The sequence below is a fragment of the Apostichopus japonicus genome, chromosome 12 (genome assembly GCF_037975245.1).
Source record: "Apostichopus japonicus isolate 1M-3 chromosome 12, ASM3797524v1, whole genome shotgun sequence".
Classification (NCBI taxonomy): domain Eukaryota; kingdom Metazoa; phylum Echinodermata; class Holothuroidea; order Aspidochirotida; family Stichopodidae; genus Apostichopus; species Apostichopus japonicus.
Window position 1 is genome coordinate 13,641,847 of NC_092572.1, and position 21,784 is coordinate 13,663,630.

Below are 21,784 nucleotides of genomic sequence, written 5' to 3' on the forward strand. Positions count from 1 at the left end.
ACGCCCCCTGGATTCGCGCCTGTAAATGGAATAATACATTTTCGTAGCCGTTTCGGGAAGTTGTTCATGACAGTTATTCCTATCACATCAGTCTATAATGAATGTTAGCTTTGTGTCTCCTTTGACGTTGTCGTTCGTATCATATTTGAGTACCGGTAATTGGGTATAAATTGTCCATTGATACTGGAGTGGGGACGTGTGAAATCTGCTTCATTATCATGTACATTCAAATATAACTCTCGCTAGTTTTGGTCAGGGCACACAGTCCTTCTTTGACACAGACAAAATCATTTACAATGCGGATAAATTGGTTTACATTGATTCAACAGTTGATCGACCTCAGAAGTACATTTTGGACCATTCCCATCACCAACAACAGAAAGAAACACATGCAAAAACATACTCCATATCATATCGAGAGAGTAAATATATGCCATTGGCATCTTGTTTCATTGCATGCTTTCAATAAATCTTGTTTCATTTCCTTTACACAGGAACACCATATATTATGACACAGGCAAAATCAATTACAACGCGACTAAATTGGTTTAAATTCAGCAATTCCTCGACAACAGAAGTACATTTGTGACCATTCCCTTCACCAATAACAGAAAAGAAACACTGGGAAAAACATTCATCGCATGCTTTCAATCAATTTCGTTTAAATCCCTTTAGAGAGGAACACCATATACTTCCACTCCACACAGGGTAAGGAGTTTCTTGTTTCCTGGCAGACGCACTGATACATGCGTCACAGTCTTGTCCAATGTAAACACAATGGGATTGTCAAGTAGTTCCTCGGAACCTATGGTACCTATGATTTCGTTCGCAAGCGGATCAGCTGCAGTGCCAGCTAAGACTTGAGCCCCAAGAAGTCTCTGACCTACAGAATTTCGGAAAGTAAATGACATCGATATTGATTCCAAATATGAGCATGATAGAAATTGCGAAACGTTTTCAAAGTTCCTCTGCTTTAAGGGGCAATCATATGTCTAAAAGAGGCGGGAAAACGCATGTTTGTTGATAAAAACCGATCAACATTAGGAAGAATTGTGACATGTGCCATATACTACAATCACGTTTATTTATGTTACAAGTCAACATTTACAATAAGGCGACATTTATTGCAAACGATAATAATTGGTCATATATCAAGTAACATTCTGTTTGGACTATGGCAGAAACGCATCCGTTTCTGCTATTTTCGAACTTACCCAAAGTTCCTTCAACACGGTTATATATGTGGATACTTCCCACTTGATAAGATGCACCAAGATCAACACTCCACCATGGATTAGTTGCCCACACTGTCGATTGAAAGAAATATGGTTATTATTGAAATCGTTCCATCAAAAAATCAGACAATCAAGTGACTTAACAATACACTTAACTTAAAATCAAAGAAAAAAAACATTTTAATAACTTGTATTAAATTCAGTATCAGATTTGGCAGGTAATCATATTTTTTAATCAAACTTAATACACATAACATATATATTTTGTTTGCAAATATAGAGAAGCTTAATGATGACAATCGTATATACCTTAACTCACCTACCCCATGCCAACCTATCCCTAACGTATCTCTTCTTATCAATGGGGCAATATTAGGATTATCAATTAACAAAAGGAATGATTTATAAGCCAACTGGTGCAACATTGTTGACATATTTACGGATAAGCATACGTTCGACCATGGAGCTATCTGTTTATAGCTCCATGGTTCGACACACAGGAAAGGTGACATAAATCGTAAGGTACAGACAGCTCGGTATGTAATGACGACTGGAGTATATATGGAACTTGTTCGAACATGAGATGTTCATATGTAACTTGATTGACAAACATATTATAATACTCTTAATAGGACCGACAACCGACTCCAAACTCTGCAGTGGTATATGTTACCACTAACATGTTCCTGTACAGCTTCGAGTTCCCCAATATCCGCTGGTGTTTCCATTGACAGCATTTTCTGATTTCCCGTCTTGGTTGTATGTGGAGTGTTGTGTTGTTTCTTTTCCTGCGGCAACTGACAGATATAGTCAACAAATATAACAACGTTATTATTAATGAGGTCCTTGATATTATTCCTAACAAAATATGTTACTTTATATCTAACAAGATATGCTTCTCCTTACAAACAGTCTAACCACCCCACACAATGTGTTGTGGACTGACAAGAGGAGGTTCAGTAGCAATGGGACGGGATGAAACCCCGGAGCTCTCGATTTCAATCATTGGGCCCACATATGGCAGCAAAAATAATATATTTCATAACTTATAGTATTTATCGTCTTCACAAGAGGTCTATGTGATATACCCGTGCCCGGGCACGACCCCATTGACCTCGACGATGCAGTTGATGTATCAGTATCTCAATTGTAACATTAAAGTGGAAAGGTATCGAGCTACAAATTGGCTCTTAACGTGTCCATCAGAACGTCTAGTTAATGTAAACCGTAATTGTTAAAGTTTTTTTTTGAGTGTCATACAATAAGAAACGGATGTTTGATAGTGAATAAAAGAGAATACACAAAACTGTTCGCCCATCAAACGGAATGCCTGATATCTTTGATGACTGTGTTAGCAGGCTTAGTAACATGAAAGACTTTGTAGAGGGAAATATTTTAACGTTAGCAGCATATTCATAGATATTGCGTTTGAACTTTCAAAAAGTGACCCAACAAACAAAAGAAAAAAAAACAGAAACAGTGGACGAATTAAACTATATCTTATGTATATGTTGCTTGATGACTAGAGAAACGTAAAATAGAAAATCGGTGCTACTTACCATTATGTGTACATAATGTCACGCTAGTCAATTGGCCATTGTCACACGTTTGTGCTGTAGAACCCGAACAAACAAAATATAGTGTTTTATATATATATATATATATATATATATATATATATATATATATATATATATATATATATATATATATATTAATTCCAGCACATTTTATTGTACAGTGCTCCTTATTTGTCAACTATGAGTCACACCGTTCACCATTGATGTTATTTTTTGAGTAGGCTATTCTTGGTTTTTTATTACAATAAATAGTATATGTTTTGAGATTGACGTCCAAAATATACCTAAAATTATCTCAATATGTTTGACCAAAGGTCACTAATAATTTTACGATCAATATTCAACAGAAAAATCTGCGAATATTTACCATTCAACCTAAAATCATGGATATAGTATGTATGATTTTCTAGTTCTATCACTACACACAATGGTAATAAACACAAACACAGTGTCGCTTATATATCCAACTTAACTAAATGAGAATTCCTGACAATGACATTCTTTTACATATTTAAAAAAAAATCTCTCAGCTAACCACAATAAAACTATTTATTCAACATATTAAATATATAACATCCTAAATGGACTCTTCTTTGTTACATAACATTAACAGCTTACCGGATGCTCCGACAAGCAGACAAGACAATATCACGGCAAATGTTCTGGTATTGATAAGATCCATCATCATCAGCTGATTATCCAAATTTCTAGGGACATAAACGTTGGTTAAAAGCAGTTATGTTGTTACATTACATACATGTCAAGAACATCATCTTTCTCTAAGTAATGCATCAAATGATTCTACGCGATTCTTTAATGTATTATACACTATACTACTAATATCGCAAATCGATAAAAAACACACTATGAGCCAGAAAAAATACTTGATACGAAAGTATACACTATATAAACAGTAGCCTGGCATAACCGGTTCCGTTACTCACGTGGTTCCAAAGTTAGAAAACAAGTTTTAGAAACTTTACAAAGTGATACAATTTTGCTCACATGATATTATTGTTAAGTGTTTTGTTTTAAAGCTGAATACCCCCCCCCCCCAAATGACGTGCATATGAACATTGCAATTTTCACAAAACAGAATACATAAAGAAAGGAATCGTGGATAACTAGGATAAATAGTGAGCAGTGTGAGATACTTAGTCTTATAAGGCTACATTTTGAAAATCAATGAATAAGACTAACCACAAGTTGAGCCAAATTAAACCAAAGTCAACTCGAAATGCTATTTGAGTGACATGGACGCACATGATAACGGGGAAACGTGACCGAGACCAACAATACTAACATTCATGTTACGGTAATGATGCTATTTCCTTATTCAAGCCTAGGTTATGGAACATTGATGACCGTGAATTTGAAGTGAACCAAATTAAGGAGACCTTCACCGCTGTCGAAGTTGATGGAACGGGTTGACTATCGTTGTGCCAGTAGCATAATTTTCTCTCATAAATATATCATATCATATAAAATGAATATAAATTAAACATCTTTCCTCATCTTCCATTGTTTCAGAATTACGGCAAATATAGGATGCTTTATTTTGTAAACAGTGAAATAGTTGCAATGATGGGACTTGATTTTAGTATGAGGACACAAATTTGTTTGTCCTCCTATCGCATGCCTTCCATAGCTCTTTGTAGCTTAGAATATTTATGATTGAGGGTAATTCAAGAATCTTCCCATGCATAATTTGTTTCTAAGATGTTGTATACATAACCTAAAACACCACTCGAATAATGAATATCAATTAACATAGACTTGTCTGAGCTATGTCTCTGCAGTAGGTTGCGCGGTACTATGGCTTTGAAAGCTGTCTGGTGGGGAGTCAAATTTCTTGCCCGGGGGTCACATTCTTCCCACATTTGCTCAAAACCGTCCTTGTAAGGACTACCTTTAATTAGAATACATGTCACCCCACCCCTACCCTCGCTTCCATCCCCGAACTTGAGTAGCAAATCGACAACAAGTGTCTCAATTCGAATGACAAGCTAAACTCTCAACATGATCGATTGCAATCGATCCTAAAGGTAGTCCTTGTGGATTATAGCATTGTTACAATTGTTGCTTTCTACTATTTATTAACAATAACAAGTCAAAATTGAATATACTTCAAAGTCTACTTGCCCCTTATTTCATTTTTTTTAAAACAATTTTACATAGAAAACGGGTTACGTGTTTTAACGGAAGGTTATACATTCTGGAAACATAATCAATGACTATAGACAAAAAGAAAAGCAAATCTTAGCAGGACGAATGAAACATGAACATTCAATGACAAGTTATAACTTCGTTATTTTTATTAAACTGTTAATAACTCGATTATAAGGAGCAGGAAGTCAGGGTTGTTACAAACTTAAGTCACTTAATAACTTATTATACTGAGGCGTATCTCACGGTGTGTGAATATAACATGGCGTGTGCAGATTGACATACAATGCACAGAAAATAGTTGTAGATGACTAACCTTGATATGGTCAACAGGTATCTTCGTATCTTCAAAAACGACGTTTGTCTGAAAAGTGACGGATGAGTGTCCTATATATGGTTTACGGCATTCCCTTCCTAATCGTCTTGTCGCCACGTGTAAGCATTTTACTGGTACCTTTCCTACTCTATAACAAAATTGTAGTAAGTGAGGCATAAGATTATAACTTTTAACGGAAAATTTGAAAAGATGCATGTACAATTCTGGAATTGGTCAAACTTGGTTTCTATTACTTCAGTCGATAATATTTCCGACCCGGAAAGGAAAGGTACTTGATGTACGATGAAGCAAGTCGGTTGCACAGTTCATGGTACTTGACTTAAAATATGAATCAAAGAATTGGCGGTTTATTTGTCATCTGAAACAAGTTGTCAGCGAAATCACACAGACTATGGTATAGACATATTAAGTGCAGAGGCATGCACTCATTTAGTCATTCATGCAAGACCACAACCGGCAGTTGTGATCCGTTAGTTGAGCTAGTTGGAACCAACCCTCCAGGCCTCGGAATACTGGAGGCCCGGTTCAATCATCCACATACAGTGCCTATCGCTACACCTCCTGGCCAATTCCAGGCAATCATAAGCTCACGAATTTTAGTCACCCAGCAACCAAAATTGTTTCTTACAGATGATAGACACATTTTGGCTTTAATTGTTCTCACGTTAAAGTTCATGGGCATTGCACTGAAACTAAAGAATACTACTTAAAATAAAACAAAGCACTGGAACATATTGAAAGAGTCTATCATGAAGATGAGAGCTCACAGAGTTTAGATATTAAGATATTCCTTTTTTCACCTCAACATTTTTTACTTGCACTTTTGACAATAACAATGAACATGGAAAAAGAAGACCAGTTACTACCCACCCACCCAATGTTCATGGCTTGATCAGTTCGTACAGTGCAAAAAAAAGACAACCGTTAAAGCAGTATAAACTGAAGCGTGTTATAACACCGTGACATATGTTAGACCTGTCAGCAGATGCCACTGTGTAAAAATTCCTAAGACAGACGAATTCAGTTCTCAAATGACTGATTAGGAGTTTAAACAACTGTCCCTCTGTTTTCCTAGTAAGATTGCCTTGTAAAGATGGTTCAAATTTCAGCTTTTAATTATCATCCACTTTTGTTCAAATGTGGACGAAATTATTAGCGAAACCATAGAGTATTCTGGTTAGTCAAGTCAATCATTATGTATAGGACTGTGTGTTTAGTAGTTTCTGTTTGTAAGTCCTCAGTAGCAGGTGGACATAACCGTAACACATGTTAAGAACATATACTAGATTCAATGTTCACTGCGAAATGAGAAAGAAAACCAACAGAATGCTATGAAGTACACATTCACTACGTAATCGAGTGTCAAAGGGAGATTTAAACAAACTTAATGTAGCCTACGACCTATACGAACATTGCTCAATATCATACTGTGTTTTAGTAGATCTACATCACTTCTCTATCAAAAAACTAACGACTTTTAGAGTGGATAAAGTGCTTGTATTCTAAAGAAAACGTCCACTCAAAGATTAACAAACACAAATAATGTGAATTTACCATTGTCATTAACCATGTCAAAAGATTATCGAATATGACGAAAAGTTGACCTTGCGTATTTGGGATAAGAAAGAAAGTATCGAGTAACCCTTTAACAAACGTGACCGATATTGGTCTTGTCGTTACTATGATGTAATAATATGAAGTAATGTAAGCTTGATCGGATTGTAATTATGAAAGACACAGGGGATCAGAAAATTCTCGAGAAAAATTAGCAAATATGTTAGGTACCGTTTCATATTCTTGACACGAGAATATTGCTAGGGTACCATTAGATATAACTATACACTATAGACAGCTGATTTATGCATAAGCTATTTTCGGCTTGAATTGAACCTGCATATGTATTTTTGCGCACAAAGTTATATAGCAATAACATGTACAATAAAGTGAGCAAAAGGGAGGTTTGTTTACTATATACGTCGAACTATGTATTCAAGGTAAATACGCATACACCGATTGTGACTTCTTCTCTGCATACTCGATCATAGTGTTATCGTTGGCAAAGAAAGTACTATCATGTAATACAGATATTTGTAGAAATTAGTTACTCTATACTGCCTACTGTTTACTTCAACAATATATATATATATATATATATATATATATATATATATATATATATTTATATATATATATATATATATATATATACATATATATAAATATATATACATATATATATATATATATATATATATTTATATATATATATATATATATATATATATATATATATATATATATATATATATATATATATATATATATATACCCATTATTTTTCAACGGCTTTGAAACAAGATGAGTCATATGATCTCCAAGAGTATTGATTTCAAAATATTCTGTCAACCAACGATTTTGTTGAAGTAGAACAGGCAAAGGGTCATCAGCAAATGAAGCAGAAAACCCGACACTCGGCATTAGTTGGCAGCATGGTGCCAGCTTTTTTAATAGTTCCAATTTTTGGCAGGATGTTAACGATAGCATTAAACAGTTTGTCACGCGATGAAGCTGAGTCACACGCAATAATGATTCTTTCCAGATTTGTTTTTGAAAGATTTGCTAATTGGACATTGCTATCAACACTCACCGATGACAGGGGCAGTCGGAACGCTATTATGAATAGATCCTTTGGCTTTTTCAGCTGACTGCTGAGATTGACCATTAGATTCAATGAGATTCTTAATTACTTTCAGGTTGAGCTCCAAGCGATCGACTTTTTTTTTTTATATCACTCATTCGCGATTGATCAGGGGAGTTGACACTAGCCTCTTTGTCTGATTTACAAAAGAATTACAGATGCAGGAAAATTTCGAATAGAGTTTAGATGCATTGTCCAGCATATTATACATCGAATGATGTGCACAGCTTCTTCTTGTCTCTACAATCAAATGCATGCACTGATGATTGGCAAATAAAACAACACAATAGGTTAACCTATGTGCAGTTGCACACTGTGTATTCGGCTACTGAGGCAGACATAGTTAACGTGTGCATCACACACAGAAATAAGTTTCGCAGAACTAATGTAAGTATCCAAGACAACTAAGGCTTGACAGCCCAGTGCCAAAGGATTTCAAGTCGCCGCAAATTGGGCGAAAATAGTGTTAAATTAATTCAAAGAGTATTCACAAGTGGCGTATGAAAATAATAATGTCCAACATCATTGAAATATAAACTCCAATACGTAATTTAAATGGAATAACACAACCGTTTCGGAGTAGATCATATCTCATCCCCAGCACACTGAATACAGACACAGACTACTGACAATACCCAATTTAACCAATGTAACAAAAATATATGATATAAGCCTTTCGAACCTTCATAATGCACTTACTGTTTGCCATAACAGTGTATATGTATGATACGCCAAATGACACAATGGCACCCATTTAAGGTGCAAGTAAATTGTTTTTCACTATCTCCTCATATTTTATTCAACTTGTTACGTTAGCCAAATATCAATCTCTCTTCCAGCAGTTTTCAACTGCTCTAATTGAACGCAAGAAAACTATTTTTGAAAAGGTCAAAAAGAGGATTTGAAGTCTATCACAAAACTTGCCACACTGTTAAGTCAGGAAACGGGGACATGTTAGTTATCTCACATTTAGTTCAAACCCTCTGTCTCACATTGTATAGATTGTGAAAATATAGGATGAACTTATTCATTGAACTTGCGTGGTAATAAGTTTTATAGTTAAATTATGTATTGGAAACTTTACAAAGTCATCTTCGCTGAATGTTCCAGTTTGATACTAGAAACAGGGCTGCAACTGTTATTTTGTATATATATATATATATATATATATATATATATATATATATATATATATATATATATATATATATATATATATATATATATATATATATATATATATATATATATATTATATATATGGTATTGTTCAAAACATAAGTCGCAATTTCGTTACGTAAGCACCTATAGCTACCTGTAAGTCATTGCGATTTTAAGGCTCACATTTACTGTGTTCATTTCATGATCTTGTCCAACATGCAACAGTAAAAAAGTTCTGGTTGCATAGCAATTACCATTCTTCTTTACAACTCCCTTAACTAACTTCTCTCGTTTTCATAATTTTTTTAACATGATAACTTCATTCAATAATAGTGTATATTTGTTCTGTGAAAGAGACATTTTGTAGTGTTCAAGAATACTGTGATAGTATCAACTACTGACCATTGGTGCTCTTGTCATAATATCTACGCACATTTTAACCACTTCTTCTTAGTTTCAACATCTATATTAGCCTAAGCTTTCAAAAATGTTCAAACAGTTTAACGATGATAGAAATAAACGTGTTAAACAAGTTATTTTGAAATTCAATTGTTTGTATTATTTGTCTATACATGTACTTATTATTTTAGTCTGTTGAAAATCCGGTTAAACAGTTTGAACGTTGGAAGAAAGGAAGAGAATGGCTAGTAATTAGCAATTAGTTGGATCAATAGACCAAGACTCATGGGCAGAGCGGTTACGCATTCGTAACTGCAGTTTATTATGTGGTCTCTCCTTCCCTTTGAGAAATGTTGATGCGGTAAGGGGGCTGTGATGTACGATGGAGCTATCATTTTCATCTTTAACATATGTCTAGTGCAACTTTAAGTGTTGCCAGTATTAACGACTTTTCCTGCATGCGTCGTTAAATGTAAAGCATTTGGAAGACCTCTTGGGGTAAGAGGGAGGGAGGAGGGAGGCACACAGACCCATGACGACAGTGGTGTTTTAAATAATGTTGTGCAGATATTATCATTTTCTTAGTACTAAATGGCTATGTATTATTAATATTTTGTAACTATAGAACCTGTGCTTTCCTGATAACAAGATCGCAATCAATATTCACGCAGTGTCCAGGAACGACTTGCATTGCCAAATTTGATTACATTTTGATGAATTGACACCTAAATAATTTGCTGGTAACAAGTAAACAAGTTTTTTTTTAAATTGACACATCAGGGTCATATGCTATACTCTGCTCTGATAACTACAGAACCAGAGCTTTCGTCAAAACAATATCGCAATCAATATACTTGCAGTGTTCAGGAACGAACTGCATTGCCAAATTTGATTACATATTAATAAATTGACACCTAAATAATTTGCAAATAATTGGTAGCAAGTAAACTCGTCTTCTAATTAATTGACACATCTGGGTCACTTGCTATACTATGCTCTGATGAAATTTTAAACAAACAACGGTTCTTTGTAAACACAAAATAATGCATTATTGCTTGAGACATAAGTTTGATTAATTTCTAATTGTTTTTAATTTAATTTAATTTGTTACGCTGTACACTTCTTTCGTTTCTAGGACGTCAAAGGAAAACTGTGTTGCATTATTGTACCAAAGTTCACATTACAGGTAAATGGGGTCATGAACAGGTACGGTGGATCCGGGAAAGAAGGGGGTGTAACCCTTCAAACTGATGGAACACTTGTTTACTCACAAAATACCGTAGAAAACTCACACATACAATAAGCTATTCAACAATTTAAATACTGGAAATACGACTTACTAGGCTAGGAAGTAAGAAGAACGAATTCTGGTGAGATGATTTATAAGATAAATTGTCATTTGACACAATAACGCATATCATTTAGAACGTTGTTATCTTCATTAGTGGAAAGTGCAACGAATCTCCAAAGTGAACGCTACACATCCCCATCCTTGGTAAGGCCTAGATGTTAATTTGTAATGAAAGGAAGTAGGAAGAACGAATTTTTGGTGAGATGATTTATTACAAAAATTGTGATTTAACAAAATAACTAATGTCACTTGGAACGTTGTTTTCGTCATCAGTGGAAAGTGCAACGAATCTCCCACATGAGCCTTTCCGCAACACACCCCGATCCTTGTCAGACTTAGATGTCAATCTGAATTCTAAGGTTCACTCCAATTTACGATGAATTAATGCCATATTTTTCGAGATGGCGTCGCATAGTAATACTGCATTCAGAAACTTTGATGTGCCCAGATATAAGAGGGTGAGTAGTTCATTTGTTGCGTGGAAGCTTTTCATTGGTGGCAATAAGAATTCAAATAATTTTAACTATTGCTTGTATACTATACAAAAAAACAGTTCTTTCCAATATTTTTCTACCAGAAAGTTCAAGTGTGCAGACCTCCAAAAAGTTGTAATTGGAAGTTAGATCATATCCGTTGGTACAAGAGTTTCAAAGACTGCAGCTGTACAAAGTTCATTTCATCTAAGTTTCCATTTACAGAATATGTGCTTCTAAATAAATGATGAAGGCTTCTATTACCCAGTGGTTTTGGAATTCTCTGCATGATCCGGAGTAACTTTTAAATGTAACATTTAAATTAGCTGAAACGTGTACAATATTTAAGGCAGATTGTATCGTAACCCGTGCTGATAAGTATCGGAATAAGTCACTGAAGTTTGGTCAGGTGGGGGAGGGTATATCCCAATCCCACAGTTGTGAAAGAAAAGCCTTTAAAAGTTATCCATTGTTATTCATCAGGAACACCCCACTTCGTTAATGAAAAGTTCCCTTTTATTATTTAAAATGATATGTTTTTTGAAGCCTTCGAGCTGTTGGCTTCTTCAAATCAAAGTTATATGTTCCAATGACTTTTGACATTATGGCACAGCCCCTCTCCTCCTCCTCCTCTCCCTCAAAAACCTCTCTTTTGCCGTTTATGTTAGGTACCATTCATGACTCAGGGCCGTTTATCCAAACATTAGTATCGTGGCCGTCCTTTGCATATTTGACAGATCTCTGACTTTGCTATCTGAGTTTCGAATCAGACATTTGGGGAATATAATGAATAGACTGTGTATATTTCGTTGCTCCGAGGATCTCGGCCAAAGATACTTACTTTTTGCATTTCGTCTATGAAAAGATACGAAGGAATATGAAGTAAAATAAACGTGCTTTGAGCCGTTCAGCCAGTGAAGAATCAGACCACCCCTCCGGGTGACCCCTCCACCCCCTCGCCACCCCCACCCCTTGTCAATCTCACATCGAAATTACATATTTATAATTTGCTTTACGTTAAAGAAATAAATGTATTAAATATTCCATGTACAATTTAACAATTCCTAAAAATTCATAACTTAATTACTTAAATCTTCCCTTCTACATAATAGTCGGTTTTGAAGACCCAAGGGGGCAGAGATTCTTCTTAACGAGGTCCTTCCTTCGCAAGCCTCTGAATTAAATTACCTGATCATGACCGAAGTAATAAATATAACAACATATATATAAAGAGGGGAAATCTGAATGTATTTAAATATTATAAGCTCGTTTGGCAAATAACATTCAAGAACTACAAACCTGACATCACTGTCCATCGCGATGAGTTAATTGTTCCCTTACATCATAACCACATAATCTCAACAGTTTCTCCCCCTTCCTTTACCGGTCTCATTAACTACATCAGGTGGAACCTTGTGATTGACGGACACTACCTACTACTTTACTATCTAGTGTAACTACTGAAACAGTCGTTAAAAACCTACAGCAATTTGTGTTCAGTGGGATGGGAAAGATGGAGATTTGGCGAGCGGTCTAGACACTTAAAATTGAATGAATTAAATAAGTGAATTAAATATTCAATGTATAGTCTAAATATGCCTTAAAATTCATAACTTAATTACACAACTCTTCCCTTCTACATAATAGTCGTTTTTGAAGACCCAAGGGGGCAGAGACTCTTCTTAACAAAGTCCTTGCTTCGCAAGCCTCTGAATTAAAATACCTGATCATGACCGAAGTAATAAATATAACAACATATATATAAAGAGGGGAAATCCTAATGTATTCAAATATTATATGCTCGTTTGGCAAAACACATTCAAGAACTATAAACCTGACATCACTGTCCATTGCGATGAGTTAATTGTTCCCTTACATCATAACCCCATAATCTCAACAGTTTCTCCCCCTCCTCCCTCCTTCCTTTACCGGTCTCATTAACTTCATTGGGTGGAACCTTGTGATTGACGGACACCACCTACTACTTTACTATCTATGGTAACTATTAAAACAGTCGTTGATAACTTACAGCAATATGTGTTCAGTGGGATGCGAGAATTAGAGATTTGGCGAACGGTCTAGACACTTAAAAGCCTAGTATAGTGTACCAGTGTCTCCGAGGCAATGGTGGTTAAACGAAATGCGCAGGGTGTAATTCACGGCATTACCTGGTAACCTTTCTTACCTCTTTAAGAACAGTGCACTATTTTAAGTTCATTTAAACAGAAATTTAAATATCACAAGAGCAGCATCAGTTTTAAGATTACCCTTCCTCGAATGGTTACACATCTCACCCAGTGATTGCTCATTCCTAGAATGGTAACGCATTCCCACCATGGGATTTTACTTTCCTATAATGGTAATACATCTCACCCAGGCTTTGCCCTTTCCTAGAATGGTAACACATGCCACCCAGGGATTTTCCTTACCTAGAATGGTAACGCATGCCACCCAAGTATTTTCCTTTTCTAGAATAGTAATACATCTCACCCAGGGATTGTCTATTCCTAGAATGGTTACACATCTCACCCAGGGATTGCCCTTCATTGAAAAATGGTGGCACATCTCACCCAGGGATTGTCCTTTCCTAAATGGTAACGCATCACACCCAGGGATTGCTCGTTTCCTAGAATGGTACACATCTCACCCAGGGTTTGCCCTTTCCTGTATTAGTAACGCATCCCACCATGGGATTGTCCATTCCTAGAATAGTAATAAATCTCACCATGGGATTTCCCTGTCCTAGAATGGTAACGCATCTAACCCAGGGTTTGCCCTTTCCTAGAATGGTAACGCATCTCACCCAGGGATTTCCTTTTCCTAGAACGGAAACGCATCTCACCCAGGGATTTCCCTTTCCTAGAATGGTTACACATCTCACCCAGGGTGGTATCACTTTAAGTTATAAGTAGGCTACCGAAATGCATGATGGATTACCTTATGAAGTTTTACTATTGATTTACGTGAACTCGTATGAGCTGATTGGGACTATTTGTGATATGTTCACCCTCTATAGATCAATATTATCATATTTCTTTCCATATAGGATTCTATACTGCACAATGATCCATGAATATTAATTCATGAAATTAACAGAGCAAAAGCGTTTAAAATCGCTTTCTGAATTATTTTACAACAAAAACGAAGGAAAGAAAAGTGGATCCATTTTGTGAGATCACAATTCTATTTGAAATCACTCCACCTGTATTCTTTCTGAGGACAGAAAAAGGATTTAAATGAACAATTTTTAACAACTCTATGCATTCTTTTTAGGCTTTATAGCAATAATGCTGATGTCTGTGTTGCACTAATACCATCTTAAGAAATGCTCAAAGTAGCTGAAATTTGCCTTAATGGTATTGTTAAATGGATTAGAAGTCAAGCATCTATTTATATCAATAAAAAATGACTGATATCTAAGCTAGGTAATTTTCTATAATCTCAACATCAAAGTAAATGCCATGGATTAGAGATTTAGTTTCCTGTTTTCCATATAATGTAATGTAAGCATAACAATGTGTCGCATTTTGTAATGAAGGATTAAGATTTCAGGTAAATATTCTGACAGCTCTCACTTATCTGTTATAACATAAAATAATCACATTCATTAAAAACTTCCAAATAATTTTGCATCATATCGTTCGCTTAAACTGAAACGATCTATAGACAGAAAACAAATTTTCTTTTTTAAGAAGGTTCAAAATCTGGCAAGAGTGATAACACTTTCTTTTTCATTTCCTCTCGTCTGAGCTCTCGGTCTTTTTCCAGTTTTAACATCTTGGGATACTTCTTCCACGCTTCGAAGACCTTAGCAATTATCCTCCTGAAATCAATCCGACATAACCAAGGAGAGAAGATGTAAACCAAAAATGAATCAAATTATAAATTGAATTTCCAGTATCAAAGAGGTTTCGTTAAAACTACCCTCACTGATATCTAAAACAGGATTAAATTTGATCACTTTTCATAACGATGTTGCATTAAAATGCAGAGAACATAGAACCAGACTGTTTGAGCTGATGCTATTTATTGTTTCATTTTCCAGATATATTTGTATTTGGTGATATAATTATAGGTCAAAACTATACCCAGAGTATAGCAGGGTTCTGGCCTTTATTCACAATTTTCAGTAATTTGGAACTCCCTTTGTTGACAAAAAAAGGGTCAAACAACTATAGATGATATTGTTGTTTTCTTTTTGCCTTATTTCAATTATCAGGGGATAAAACACAAGGTTAAGCTGGGGGAAGAGGGTGGGGGGAGCGGGAAAGGATTGTTGGTTTTACATTTTCATCAAAGTGCAAAATTGATTAAAGTAATATTATTTTGCTCTATGAATGATTAAAATATTATCAAGAGCAACGACGACATTTTCAAATCAATTGCCATGATGTTGACCATGTTGATCATCCACCCAGTTCGCTCACAAGTTGCACAATGTCCCATTTAAAAAAAATCATATCTCTGCGACACAAAATGCTGTAAAGATGTGGATTTGACTTAAAGATGCAGAAATTCCCAGCAAATGTTAATATGCAATCAACTTCGGCCACCGACCTCCATGCAATACTAAAACGGAATAACTATTTAGCACCTATTCACTAAATAATAGACATAGTCACTTTTCAAATGCCTCCAGCAATGTTAACTTACCTAAGGCTGTGGTCCACTGACATCTCTTCACATTTCCAAGCTCTTAGTGTGTTTTCATTTGTGATGTAATCCTGCCACGCTTTGAATAACTTTGCTTTCAACTGTGTCCCATATTGTTTTCTAGCCCTCTGATATTGAATTGATAGGTAATGGCCGTACTGTGGCAAATAGAAGTGGAAAATAAATATGCCAATAAAAAAAAAACTTGGAAGTATGCCTGGTTATGGAATGTGTCCTATTTTTATATTTTTGTGATTACAGTATTGTTACGAGAAAACAACCTAATTTTCTCTTGTGTAAGTATTTTCTATCTTGCCTGTTTTATGGTTTTAATATGTTTCTTACGTAATGTTTAAGCTGGGAGGTCTCTAGTTTGTGTAACTTGAGTATCAGTTTATTGCTGGCTGCGAGAGTTGGTTCTTGCTTCCGGGACTCTATGTAAACAGTTCCGTTGGACAAGGCCGCCTTTGTTCTTAGTATACGGGGAACTGTTGGGAGTTCATAGACAGTGGGGCGGGGTTATCTAATATTCATATAGCACTGTAAAGAGCGTTGACCGGCTGTAATTGGGTTATGTCGCTTGTCAATCTTACTGGCTTTTTCATAATTGGTCAGTTAATCGTGTATATGGTTCTACACAGTTACGGGGGTATTTATAATACCGTGCAAGAAGCGTTTTTAGGCATTACGTTAGGGTATATTTAGAGTAAGTTGCTAGGCAGAATCTAGGCCAAATTTGTACGTTGTTTTAGGGACTTAGATTATTTTTGGCTTGTGCAGAGAATCGAGTAATGCACTCTGCAGCTGCGCTGCGTAACTGCTTGTGTCTGCATGCATTCTGCAGCTGCGCTGCGTAACTGCTTGTGCCTACGCAAGGTCGTCGCAGCGTAGGGTTCGCGGGCTGACGAACCTCATCGTTAGCTGCGCTGCGTTGTCCTTACGCTGCGTCGCCCTTGACGCAGTACCGATATTTACCCTGCGTTGTGCCTGCGTTGTCTTCGACGCAGCGCCTAGTTAGCTGTGCTGCTAGGCAGCTAACATATAAGGGATTAGTTTGCCTTGACAAGGCTAGTTAATGTACGCCACCCTTGTTATTGTGTTTAGGTTTTATTGTATTACTTTCTGTATATAATATTTGTTTATTATGCTTTACGAAAGATGTACGGCAAGTACATTGTTTATCTAATTATACTTTTTAAACTCTTAATGCACTATTAGTGTACTTCTTTTCAACGGTGTCCTCGAGTCTCTCTCTACAACCCCTTCCGATGTCTGGGACCAACCCTTTTGATGGCAGTTCAGCCTGCAGTGATCAGGTGGCCTGAAAGATCATCTGGTGTCGGGAATCTAATCCAGCTACTGGACGAGGGACAACGGAGATTCTCGGAAGGCGATATATTAATATATATATATATATATATATATATGTATGTATATATATATATATATACATATAAATATAAATATATATATATATATAAAAATATATATATATATATATATATATCATTAGCTAGAGGAAAAGGAGTCGTTAAAAATGGATTATCGATGTGAGGGTAATGTGAGGCACACGCCTCTTCCAAAGTCCTCGATCCGTCACTGGTAATCTGAGGGGCGCGCCCCACGCCCCCTGGATTCGCGCCTGTAAATGGGATAATACATTTTCGTAGCCGTTTCGGGAAGTTGTTCGTGACAGTTACTCCTATCACATCAGTCTATAATGAATGTTAGCTTTGTGTCTCCTTTGACTTTGTCGTTCGTATCATAATTGAGTAATTCGGTATAAATTGTCCATTGATACTGGAGTGGGGACGTGTGAAATCTGCTTCATTATCATGTACATTAAAATATAACTCTCGCTAGTTTTGGTCAGGGCATACAGTCCTTCTTTGACATAGAAAAAAATAATTTATAATGCTGATAAATTGGTTTACATTGATTCAACAATTGATCGACCACAGAAGTACATTTTTGACCATTCCCATCACCAACAACAGAAAGAAACACTTGCAAAAACATACTCAATATCATATCGAGAGAGTAAACATATGCCATTGGCATCTTGTTTCATCGCATGCTATCAATAAATCTTGTTTCATTTCCTTTACACAGGAACACCATATATTATGACACAGGCAAAATCAATTACAACACGACTAAATTGATTTAAATTCAGCAACTCCTCGACAACAGAAGTACATTTGTGACCATTCCCCTTCACCAATAACAGACAAGAAACACTTGGAAAACATTCATCGCATGCTTTTAATCAATTTCGTTTTAATCCCTTTAGAGAGGAACACCATATACTTCCACTTCACACAGGGTAAGGAGTTTATTGTCTCCTGGCAGACGCACTGATACATCCGTCACAGTCTTGTCCAATGTAAACACAATGGGATTGTCAAGTATTTCCGTGGAACCTATGGTACCTATGACTTCGTTGTCTAGCGGATCAGCTGCAGTGCCAGCTAAGACTTGAGCCCCAAGAAGTCTCTCACCTACAGAATTTCGGAAATTAAATGACATCGATATTGACCCCAAAAATAAGCATGATAGAAATTGCGAAACGTTTTCAAAGTTCCTCTGCTTTAAGGGGCAATTATATGTCTAAAAGAGGCGGGAAAATGCATGTTTGGTGATAAAAACCGATGAACATTAGGAAGAATTGTGACATGTGCCATATACTACAATCACGTTTATTTATGTTACAAGTCAACATTTACAATAAGGCGACATTTATTGCAAACGATAATAATTGGTCATATACCAAGTAACATTCTGTTTGGACTATGGCAGAAACGCATCCGTTAGTGTGATTTGCGAACTTACCCAAATTTCCATCAACACGGTTATATATTTGGATACTTCCCACTTGATAAGATGCACCAAGATCAACACTCCACCATGGATTAGTTGACCACACTGTCGATTGAAAGAAAAATGGATATTATTGAAATCGTTCCATCAAAAAATCAGACAATCAAGTGACTTAACAATACACTAAAATTAAAATCGAAGAAAAAAAAGCATTTTAATAACTTGTATTAAATTCAGTATCAGATTTGGCAGGTAATAATAGTTTTCAATAAAACTTAATACGCATAACATATATATATTTTGTTTGCGAATATAGAGAAGCATAATGATGACAATCGTATATACCTTAACTCACCTACCCCATGCCAACCTATCCCTAACGTATCCCTGGTGCAACATTGTTGACATATTTACGGATAAGCATAATTTCGACACACAGGAAAGGTGACATAAATCGTAAAGTGCAGACAGCTCGGTGTAATGACGACTAGAGTATATATGGAACTTGTTCGAACATGAGACGTTGATATGTAACTGAATTGACAAACATATTAGAATACTCATAATAAGACCGACAACCGACTCCAAACTCTGCGGTGGTATATGTAACTACTAACATGTTCCTGTACAGCTTCGAGTTGTCCAATATCCGCTGGTGTTTTCGTTGACAGCATTTTCTGATTTCCCGTCTTGGTTGTATGTGGAGAGTTGTGTTGTTTCTTTTCCTGCGGCAACTGACAGATATAGTCAACAAATATAACAACGTTATTATTTATGAGGTCCTTGATATTATTCCTAACAAAATATGTTACTTTATATCTAACAAGATATGCTTCTCCTTACAAACAGTCTAATCTTTAAGATATCTTTGATGACTGTGTTAGCAGGCTTAGTAAAATGAAAGACTTTGTAGAGGGAAATATTTTAACGTTAGCAGCATATTCATAGATATTGCGTTTGAACTTTCAAAAAGTGACCCAACAAACAAAAGAAAAAAAAAAAGAAACAGTGGACGAATTAAACTTTATCTTATGTACATATTGCTTGATGACTAGAGAAACGTGAAATAGAAAATCGGTGCTACTTACCATTATGTGTACATAATGTCACGCTAGTAAATTGGCCATCGTCACACGTTTGTGCTGTAGAACCCGAACAAACAAAATATAGTGTTTTATATACATATATATATATATATATATATTAATTCCAGCACATTTTATTGTACAGTACTCCTTATTTGTCAACTATGAGTCACACCGTTTCTCCACTGATGTTATTTTCTTGAGTAGGCTACTCTTGTTTTTTATTACAATAAATAGTATATGTTTTGAGATTGGCGTCCAAAATATACCTACAATTATCTCAATATGTTTGACCAAAGGTCACTAATAATTTTACGATCAATATTCAACAGAAAAATTTGCCAATATTTACCATTCAACCTAAAATCATGGATACAGTATGTATGATTTTCTAGTTATCTATCACTACACACAATGGTAATAAACACACACACAGTGTCGCTTATATATCCAACTTAACTAAATGAGACTTCATGACAATGACATTCTTTTACATATTTTAAAAAAATTCTCTCAGCTAACCACAATAAAACTATTTATTCAACATATTAAATATATAACATCCTAAATGGACTCTTCTTCGTTACATAACATTAACAGCTTACCGGATGCTCCGACAAGCAGACAAGACAATATCACTGCAAATGTTCTGGTATTGATAAGGTCCATCATCATCAGCTGATTATCCAAATTTCTAGGGATATAAACGTTGGTTAAAAGCAGTAATGTTGTTACATTACATACATGTCAAGAACATCATCTTTCTCTAAGTAATGCATAACACGATTTTACGCGATTCTTTAATTTATTATACCCTACACTACTAATATCAAAAATCGATAAAGAACACACTATGCGCCAGAAAAATACCTGATACGAAAGTATACACTATATAAACAGTAGCCTGGCAAAATCGGTTCCGTTACTCACATGGTTTCAAAGTTAGAAAACTAGTTTTAGAAACTTTACAAAGTGATACGATTTTGCTCCCATAATATTATTGTTAAGTGATTTGTTTCAAAGCTCCCAAATGACGTGCATAGGAAGATTGCAATTTTCACCAAAAAAAATATAAAGAAAGGATTCGTGGATAACTAGGTTAAATAATGAGCAGTGTGAGATACTTAGTCGTACAAGGCTACATGTTGAAAATCAATGAATAAGACTAACCACAAGTTGAGCCCAATTAAACCCAAGTCAACTCGAAATGCCATTTGAGTGACATGGAAGCACATGATAACGAGGAAACATAATCGAGATCAACAATACTAACATTCATGTTACGGTAATGATGATATTTCCTTATTCAAGCCTAGGTTATGAAACATTGATGACCGTGAATTTGAAGTGAACCAAATTAAGGAGGCCTTCACCGCTGTCGAAGTTGATGGAACGGGTTAACTATCGTTGTGCCAGTAGCATAATTTTCTCTCATAAATATATCATATCATATCAAATGAATATAAATTAAACATCTTTCCTCATCTTCCATTGTTACAGAATTAAAGCAAATATAGGATGCTTTTTTTGTAAACAGTGAAATAGTTGCAATGATGGGGCTCAATTTTAGTATGAGGACACAAATTTGTTTGTCCTCCCATCGCATGCCTTCCATAGCTCTTTGTAGCTTAGAATATTTATGATTGAGGGTAATTCAAGAATCTTCCCATGCATAATTTGTTTCTAAGATGTTGTATACATAACCTAAAACACCACTCGAATAATGAATTGCAATTAACATAGACTTGTCTGAGCTATGTCTTTGCAGTAGGTTGCGCGGTACTATGGCTTTGAAAGCTGTCTGGTGGGGAGTCAAATTTCTTGCC

At 35.6% G+C, this 21,784-nt stretch overlaps 3 protein-coding genes across 4 annotated transcripts in view; all 3 read right to left on the reverse strand.

Moving 5' to 3' along the window:
- Positions 1–305: 305 nt before the first annotated feature.
- LOC139976853 (uncharacterized) lies at positions 306–5,445 on the reverse strand. Its single transcript, XM_071985686.1, has 6 exons — positions 5,298–5,445; positions 3,434–3,522; positions 2,795–2,848; positions 1,916–2,032; positions 1,215–1,307; positions 306–883 (listed from the first exon to the last, which is right to left on the reverse strand). The coding sequence occupies exons 2-6, from the start codon at positions 3,501–3,503 to the stop codon at positions 672–674; spliced, it is 546 nt and encodes a 181-aa protein (XP_071841787.1). The 5' UTR covers positions 3,504–3,522; positions 5,298–5,445; the 3' UTR covers positions 306–671.
- Positions 5,446–12,404: 6,959 nt separating this feature from the next.
- The window catches only part of LOC139976844 (coiled-coil domain-containing protein 191-like), a 38,649-nt gene continuing 29,269 nt past the window's right edge, over positions 12,405–21,784 (reverse strand). The window contains exons 16-17 of one of the 2 annotated variants that reach the window (XM_071985669.1): positions 16,054–16,211; positions 12,405–15,223 (exon numbers count right to left, since the gene is read on the reverse strand). In XM_071985669.1, the coding sequence (XP_071841770.1) occupies positions 15,088–15,223; positions 16,054–16,211 (294 nt within the window). In that variant the 3' untranslated portion in view covers positions 12,405–15,087. The remainder of the gene's footprint in view (positions 15,224–16,053; positions 16,212–21,784) is intronic. The other variant, XM_071985671.1, reaches the window with a different exon arrangement.
- LOC139976856 (fucolectin-1-like) lies at positions 17,975–20,732 on the reverse strand. Its single transcript, XM_071985689.1, has 5 exons — positions 20,564–20,732; positions 19,962–20,015; positions 19,491–19,607; positions 18,886–18,978; positions 17,975–18,554 (listed from the first exon to the last, which is right to left on the reverse strand). The coding sequence occupies exons 1-5, from the start codon at positions 20,631–20,633 to the stop codon at positions 18,343–18,345; spliced, it is 546 nt and encodes a 181-aa protein (XP_071841790.1). The 5' UTR covers positions 20,634–20,732; the 3' UTR covers positions 17,975–18,342.

Coding starts and splice junctions, on each gene's coding strand:
- LOC139976853 (XM_071985686.1), bottom strand. CDS start 3,503: ATGATGATGGATCTTATCAATACCAGAACATTTGCCGTGATATTGTCT. Junction 2,033..2,794: donor GACATTATGTACACATAATG/GTAAGTAGCACC, acceptor TATATCTGTCAG/TTGCCGCAGGAAAAGAAACA. Junction 1,308..1,915: donor TCGAAGCTGTACAGGAACAT/GTTAGTGGTAAC, acceptor TTCAATCGACAG/TGTGGGCAACTAATCCATGG.
- LOC139976856 (XM_071985689.1), bottom strand. CDS start 20,633: ATGATGATGGACCTTATCAATACCAGAACATTTGCAGTGATATTGTCT. Junction 20,016..20,563: donor TCTGCTTGTCGGAGCATCCG/GTAAGCTGTTAA, acceptor CGGGTTCTACAG/CACAAACGTGTGACGATGGC. Junction 19,608..19,961: donor GACATTATGTACACATAATG/GTAAGTAGCACC, acceptor TATATCTGTCAG/TTGCCGCAGGAAAAGAAACA.